Genomic DNA, 8,428 nt, shown 5'->3' on the forward strand with positions numbered 1-8,428 from the left:
TACGATACGATACGACTGAAATGATTACTGTGTATTTCAGCTTTCCAGAGCAACGTATTTCCATATAGCCAAAGGACAATAAAAAGTGACCTCCCGTGCTCCATTTGAAATATGAATCCCAGAATAAACGCTTCATAATGTTGGGGCTAATACCTCATAAAAGGACCGACAGCTGCTAAGGGGTCAAACAGGTTTCTGACGAGTGTACACAGAAACCCAAAAGTGAATAAACAACCGAAACCTAGAAACACTGTAACCTGATCTTAATGTTACAGTACCATCTGTTGGCATTGTGAACTCTGAGGGTGGCACGTTCTGTGGCAGGCCTCCACACGACCCTGCTGACCGCGATCAATCACACTCCATTTCTTCACGTGCTCATCAAAGCCCCTGGAGTTCCTGATCCTTGACACCTGAAATATTTGCACCGCAGCAACCCCCGTGCTCCCTTATGACTTGCCGGGCTGCGGGACGACAACAAACGGCTCTTATTTTAGGTGCGTCAGGTGAACTCATCAGGTGTTAGCATCTGGTGGAGATCCAGGTGGTGTCCGCGGAGCACCCTGCACCTGCTGCCTGTCCTCACCCAACCATCAGGGGGGCAGATTCCCTGGATGCCAGAGGGCAGCTGCTGACAGGCACTACTGTGGATAGTTCCCTTGCTTCTATCTACCTCCCCCTGCATGGGGCCTCCTAGGGTCAGCTGCTAAGGGCACGCAAAGATGTCGGAAAGGGTGGCGGAGGTCAAGGAGTTGGCGAGGAGAGTGTGGGGGGGGGGGGGAATGCAGTCGTTAGCGGGTTGCATGCCTTCAGCAAGGGGTGGCCTTCCCGGTTTTACAATTATACCCTACGATAATCACTTTCACAATCCAAAGGCAAGCTCGGAGCTAATGTTCAGGAGGTCTCTGGTGATCACGTTACGTCCGCTGTGTGCGCGCCCTCTGCAACCCACACCCTGACCCCTCCACCTCCGCCAGTCCTCCCTGCTCCACCTGCCATCCACAGACCTGCCCCTGTGTTAGCACATGTAGTTGTGTTCCTCTCATTATCACTTAAAAAACATTTTTTATTAAGTTTTCTAAGTACAGAGAGTTTGGAGCTGACAAGACCAAACTGGTTTATTATGAAAAGGACTATATTTTAAACTTGAAGGTAGACCTGCCGGATTTAATGTCCCAACATTAAAAAAAAAAATCTCCCTTCCAAAGTAAGTCTAATTCCAACATCCTGTTTCATGCTGAAACATGTTGAATTAAATTAAAAACAATTACCATCCCAAACCATTTTTGAGGGATCTTTAAGTATATTCCATTACAGCCTGGTATTTTCCAACGTAGAGGCAAAAACAGGATAAATCAAACGGGGGTGAATCAGGGGAAATGAGTTAAATCTGTTTTTAAAATCTCGACTGTGCGGTGGAGAAACTCTAAAACAAATATCTCCTTTCAAAGTCTCTCTAAAGAGGCCGTGGAGATACAGCTTTTAAGGGTTTGCACTCACAGATAAATAACACCAGAAAAATACATTCCAGGATGTTTCTTGTGATTCTGGCTAATACGGTTACATAAATCCAGATAGGTGAGAGAGATACGTTAGAGTTGGGGTATAGAGTGGTGCGAGGGGTGAAGACTAAAACTATTTTGAACTCACTTGCTCTATTTGACACTGTGAGGAACATGTCATTCCTGTTTTCTTGGCCAGATTACAACCAAGGCCAACGGGGAGCCGAAAGCACACAGGAGGTGCTTGCAGTTTGTGTGCTGACATAAATATGGAATTATAGTGCACACACACACACACAGTTAAATTTGGCCTCGTGTTTCAGCGGGTGTGTGTGGTTTTGTTATGACCACCTGGTGCAGATACACAATAAAAGTGTGCACAGACTTTAGAACGTGTGTCGTATGTCGTACGATTCTTGGTTTAGACATTTATAGGCCCCGCCGTTATAAAGTGACTGCTATACAACAACTTTATTATCCTGTAAGTCCACCAGCTGAAGAAGTCGTCAGTAAAATTTTTTTTTTGACCGTTAACATCGAGCCTCTCCCATTTACAGTTGTGTCATGCTTTCCACTGGTTCCCCCGAACGTCAACAGGCTCAAAAACGGCAAGTAAGAGCGTCAGGCAGCAGCGAACAAGGCCACGGTTTAAACTCTGCCACCCAATTAACTGACACCCACTGTGAAGCCAAGCCAACATTTACGAAAAAAACTTGGACACCGGCCTCATTTCTTTACGCATTCAACAGCACTTGACAAATATGTTGTCCAATAAAGGAAAATTCGAATCACTAATGAATAAATAAATATGAATCTTTACATTTGCAATTTTGTCTCGATTTGTATTTGGACAAACTGGCCTAAAGTCTTTTATTTCTTCCGTGTACATCCTCATCTGAAGCTGCCGTGCCTCCCAGTCCACACAAATACACACCCGGCTACACACTGGACCACTGCTTTGACTGTATGATTAAGACCCTTTTTGTTTTATTACCATTACAGAACATCCTTTCAAACGAGGCCAGTTTTATGAACAGGGAAACCCCTAATTCAACGTGACTTTTCAGTTTTTCTAGCCGGGCATGATCTTTTCATTTGGGCTTCTCATGGTTTCAAATAGTGAACACATGAAGGAAACTTTAGAGAAGAAGCAGACGAGGGAAACAACAACTCTGGTCAACTTTACAAAGAGGTTTTGCTGATACATAAGCTACACACTCCTGTTTATTTCCTGGCAAAGTTCATGTCTGTTTTCAGCCAGTCTGAGTCGAGAGATGTGTGTATTGAATGTTTGTTTGTATCTAGATAAATATACGTGTGGCGGAGTTGGAGCCACCTTGTCCTCGTCTTTAATGGGTCACACGTGTTTTTTGAAGGGTAATTAACCCTTTAAGGGATCTATCTGGTGAAGCCTGATCCAACCGGTCTGCAGACATCAAACAGGGACTGCGGTGGCCGGGTCTAGACAAGTAAAAACTGGGCGTTCAGTAACCCAAGTAGACCTTAAACATAATCGCGACTACTCCACGGCCTGGACCTCCCCTTCGGTTTACACTGTTTGTGCTTGACCTCCTTGTTCACTCCGAGTGTCCATTTCCTCTACAAAAGCCCGACAGGTTGTGTGTGGTTGTACGGATACACCACTGAGAAATGTGTAGTGAAACGGAACACTGGCTGAACTGAGCGAGCCGGCCGGGCGCGTTCGACAAAAGGCCGGATTTTACCTAGAGCACACAACTGGGACTTCTGGAATAGGGACAATATATTAAATATTTAATCTAGAATGTCACTCAGTAGAGCACAAACACACTTAGACTCTAAAAATCAGTCTCCTAGATAAGTCTATAAATTCAATAAATCTGTTAATTCAAAAACTTCCTGTCTCGCAATGTTGAAGAAGGTAAAAAAATTCCTGAGCTCGACCCCTGATCCAGATCCACACCAAATTTTAATGGCTTCTTCCCTGACCCCCACCACATCCTTCCACCAAGTTTCGTGGAAATCTGTCATGTGGATTTTGCGTAATCTTGCTCACAAGCAAACAAAGAAACAACCAACAATGGGACAGGGGTGAAAACATAACCTCTTTGGCATTCAGCAAAACTGACTACATTTCACATGAGCAGATTTACTAACATTAAATAAATAAAGGTCTCACTTATAAGTAAATAAATGCAGATGGTGAAAATATAATTTAGCACAACTTTTCAGAGTTTTTGGCAAATTACAAGTGAAGTGAAACATTTAAAACCTTCAGAGTGTTTCTTGCTCTGACAGCCACGTCTCTACAAATTACAGATTTCTTTCTTCATCACAGCTTCGGGTGTGCAACTGACTTGATGGAAAATTCCCATAGCAAGCCAGACAAGTATAATTCCTGGGAAAGCTGGAAAAAGACGAGTCGTAGATGTTGCCACGTCACATTAGGAGCTTAGAGGTGTTAAAAGTATGTTCCACACATTCCCATCGGGACGGAGTCGAGTGATTCATGCTGAGGACACATATCAGCCCTCGACAATAAACAAAGAGTCTCCCGAGACGGAAGCTTCCCCGTTTTAAGTATTCACTGTTGCTAATGAAGGGAACGGCATAATTCAGGGGAATTGGACACAGTGATTAGACACAGAAATCCTTGTTTTGCCCAAACACCAACAGGTTGTTCTTTATATTTCATTTTAGTTTGAAGGAGAATTAAACATGGGTGCAGGACTTTTAAACTGTCGAGCGTCAGACGAGTTTCACACGTCCTCGCAGCCTCGAAGCTGTCACGGCTGTAACTGCGGCCCCGAAACACACCGAGATTGTGACGAGTTTGACGAAGAGCCCGTCCGGTTCTCTGCGGCGCAATCAGAACGACCTCCTGGTTTTGACGAACGTCTACACTCCAGGCCAACAACTTCACATGAATGCGACTCAATCAACAGCTTCTCCACGAAAAACACACACAGGCTACGAACGGGAAGACTCAGAGACCTCGTGGAGGACAGCTGACAAGATGGACTCCTGCAGAGGGAGCCGCGCGGGTTTTAACACTTATTTATTCCTCTTCGCAATTCAAAGCGCCCTCTGTTTTAAATGGACAGCGTTATGGGCGAAAGCGGCACTGAGGCCCGTCCTCGGAGGCACGGTCCAAATTCCAGGGAATCTTGGCAACTCCTCGGGATAGATGGGACCCTCATGGATATAAACCCCCCACAATGGATGAATAGGTAAACAGAGGGGTGTGAAAGAGTGATGGCGAAAAGAGAGTGTTCACTCTCAGAGAGGCACAAAGAGGGAGGTGTGTGAGTGGGAGATGGGAGAGAGCCAGAGTGGTTTTTGTGGGGGGGGAGGAGAGGGGGTGAGTTAGCCGAGGCTGCCCCCGGGGGGAGTTGTCGGTGAGTGAGAGTAAAAGTTTTGTCCGTGGGCTTTTAGTGGGTGCTGTGTGCAGTGTTAACTCAATCAGAAGGTGAATTACACCTCCTGAGACACTCAGGTAACCTTTCATTATGGCTCTAATCCTTCTTAATAACAGAGCTGCGATGTCGGCGATGCCCCATTAGACAGAGAAGCCACGGAGACGGGGAGCTTAGTCCCCACCGGCCTGTGGAAATGTGAACACACACACACACACACACGGTGACACATGAAATCAATCACAAATTCAACTTGGACGAGGGGGAAACTGAGCACACTCCTCCACGAGGACCAAAGTTTCTCTTCTGTCGAGAAACATGTGAAAACAAATCCCGACTCTTTTGAATATTTAGGGCTGTGAAAAAAATTAATTAAAAAAAAAACACTTTTTGAATCAATAAAAAGTTTTGATGAACTTTGCACAATTCACTCTTTTTATATCATAAACTTTGTTGTAAATCTATTCTGGTGTAATTATTATTCCTCTTTCAACTTGTGCTTATTTATTGTTTTGTACTTTCTAAATAGTGCACAAATCTAAACTTTTTAAATTTGACATGTCAGAAAAAGAAAAAAGTCAGTTTTACTGTTTAAATTAGTTAATTATAATAATTATGATTTAATGTAAAGGAAAAATGTGTTAAAATATCTGTTAGTAAACTAATTATTAATTATTAACAGCAAATTTCATTCAGATCTTCTAATACTAAAGTTATGAAGTAAGTGAAATGTATGTTTAGTGAGGAACAGACAAAGTGCAAGACAGGAAATAAAGTTACATTTAGAAAAAAAAACAGAACAGAAACTAAAAGTTTTCTGAAGTTTCCCAAGTAGATTAACTAATGAGGCATTAATTCTTCAAAATTACAATTCATGGAAATTATTCAAATACTCTGCTTTATATTTTATTCCTCAGATGACTCAGGCTGTTCCTCTTTTTCAGAAAACAACTTAGAGGCAGTCAAGCCTAAAATGTGCAGAAAACCCAGCAGCCTGATATCATCTAAAGAAAGCACAGGGAACGTAACTTAATAAATCATCAGACCAGCAGCGAGTGAGACGTTAAATACAGATTTCTAGGTTATGTAGACGAATCTTTATCAGTGATGTGGTTGTGGAAATTTGGAAAAACATAATTTATCATCATGAGCAAGATTATAAAATAGATATAATTAATTCTGTGCACAGCCTCAGTTTGAACATGTGAATTTAAGTTCATGTAAATACTGTTTGTTGTTTAAACTCAGTTTCATGTGTTTTAATGTGTTTTCACGTGTTTCCACGTGTTTCCACGTGTTTCCTCACCTGTACCACTCCAGCCCGTTCTCGTAGTTGCGGTCGAAGAAGTGCGGCTCCGCTCCCACGGCCCTGATGTCCGGATGAACCCGGAGAAACTCCAGCAGAGCCCGGGTGCCTCCCTTCTTCACCCCGATGATGAGAGCCTGCGGCAGCTTCTTGCTCCCCTCCCCGAGCGGACTGAGTTTACCTGCGAACCTCGGCGACACTTTCCTGGAGGCGACTAGATCCGGGGGCGGCAGGAGGAGCGACTCCCCGGCCAGCGGGTCCGCGAGCACCGGCGAGGAGCGCGCGGACCCGGGGGTCCACTCGTACACCAGCCGCTTGGTCCTCAGCGACCTCAGGTCCTCGAAGAGCCGCCCGGAGGAGGAGGAGGCTTGGCCCGGTGAGGCGGAGGCGGACGCGGGGGTGATGGTGCAGCAGCGGTCGGTGAGGCAGTGCAGGAGGAAGAGGGAGGCGAGGAGGGAGCCGAGCATGACCGCCGCTCTCCGGAAGATGCCGCGGGACGGGGCGTCCAGTTTACGGATGCGGCTAAAAGCCATACCGGTCCCTGGGTGGTCGCTGCTGGAGCCACAGCCATGCTGGGCGCGCATTGCTCAGCCTCCTCTCCATGAAGACACCGAGGAGGGAGACTCGATCCACGGCTGTGCGGGGGATGGAACACACGTCCGTCTCCACAGGCTCCAGAATAAAAGTGAAGCTCTGTGGTACCTGCTGCGCACAGGTGAGGGGGGCAGACTTTCAGAATAAAAGCGCACAGGTGCTTGTGTGGACTCGGTGAACACCTCTCCTCTTCTTCCTCCCTGATCACACCACCGTCACCCTGATGCACGAGCTGCACGTGTGCACAGTTGTAAACTTGTCTCACATGTCAGGATGCTGGACGGACACGTCCCCGGCCAATGGGATGAGGAGAGAGGAACCCGGGAGCCAATGGGGATCCAGGTAGGCGGGGTCACACGGAGCATCCCCAGCCAAATTAAGAGTGAATCTTCGTGCAATAAATAAAGTTGTGATTAAATAATACACAATGAAATACGACTGAGGCGGAAATGTGCAGACTTGCAAAAATCGCCACATTTCATCGACATCTCTTTTAGCCGGTGCACAGAAATAAACAGAAACACACAAGATCGAACAAAAACACTTTAATTCACAATAACACACATCACAGCACATAAAAGTATACAAGGCACACAGGAGCCAATGATACTCAGCCAAATGTGTTGGAGTGATTATGCACAAAATGAAGTTGTGATTAAATCATGCAGGAAGAAACACAAACTTGCAAAAAAACAATCAAGTATTCACATTTTAATACATCTATTTCAATGAAGTGTCTTTTTCCTGTGCCCAGGAATAGACACATTTATTATAAGCACTAACAAATACACTTTAATTAACACTAACTAACACAAAAACTTTCACATTAAAAAAAGTGATGCTCACACAGCATCTCAGACAAATTTGCGGGGATGAACATGCACAAAATAAAGTGACAGTTAAATACTGCGAAAAGAGCTCAGACACATTTGCAAAGGTGCAAAAAAAAAACCAGTTGAATACTCACATTTTAATACATTTATTTTATTTGACATCACTTGCATCTTATTTCCATGTGCATAGGAATGGACCTATTCATTATAAGCATTAACAAATACACTTAGATAAAGTAGAAACTGGCACAAGACATAATTTACATCTCTTTCTCGACCATTACCTGAGCATAGGAATGCACATTTTAATTATAAGCAATGCTAAACAGCTGACATTCACAATAAGACACACAACAGGGCATACAAGTGTAACACTCGAAAAATGAAACACACACAAACTGTGCAGACCAGCATGTAGAAGCTGCTGTTGTGCTCACAGGGGTAATTTTAGAGATGTTTGTTTTCCGCGCACCGTCCCCACAACTTTCCACTGTAGCTGCATGTTTCGACGAATTATTCATCAGATCTTTAAAACATGAGCGAGACCATTTTTCTGCCGCCGAGAGAATCCACAAGCGAGGTGCTTTAAGCCGGGCCACCAAGGACGATGGCCTCCGCCATGAACTCATCTTTATGACACGAAGAAGAACAACAACAAAAAAAAAAGAGCGACAGAAAGATAACGGGCCACATTATTTCTTTACAAGTGAACAAGAACAGAACCAAATGTTTCACATCTGCTGCTGCCTTGTGGGTATTAGCATGAGAATATGCCGACAGTGCTTCAATGCTGCACAG

General features: G+C 44.6%; 1 protein-coding gene across 1 annotated transcript in view; it reads right to left on the reverse strand.

The window, feature by feature from the left end:
• LOC118100094 (heparan sulfate glucosamine 3-O-sulfotransferase 3A1) overlaps window positions 1-7,025 on the reverse strand; it is a 30,304-nt gene extending 23,279 nt beyond the window's left edge. Inside the window, exon 1 of the mRNA XM_035144828.2 lies at window positions 6,204-7,025. Coding sequence (XP_035000719.2) covers window positions 6,204-6,787 — 584 coding nt within the window. The 5' untranslated portion in view covers window positions 6,788-7,025. The remainder of the gene's footprint in view (window positions 1-6,203) is intronic.
• Between the last annotated feature and the right edge of the window lie 1,403 nt (window positions 7,026-8,428).

Source organism: Hippoglossus stenolepis, chromosome 21 (assembly GCF_022539355.2).
Source record: "Hippoglossus stenolepis isolate QCI-W04-F060 chromosome 21, HSTE1.2, whole genome shotgun sequence".
Lineage (NCBI taxonomy): Eukaryota > Metazoa > Chordata > Actinopteri > Pleuronectiformes > Pleuronectidae > Hippoglossus > Hippoglossus stenolepis.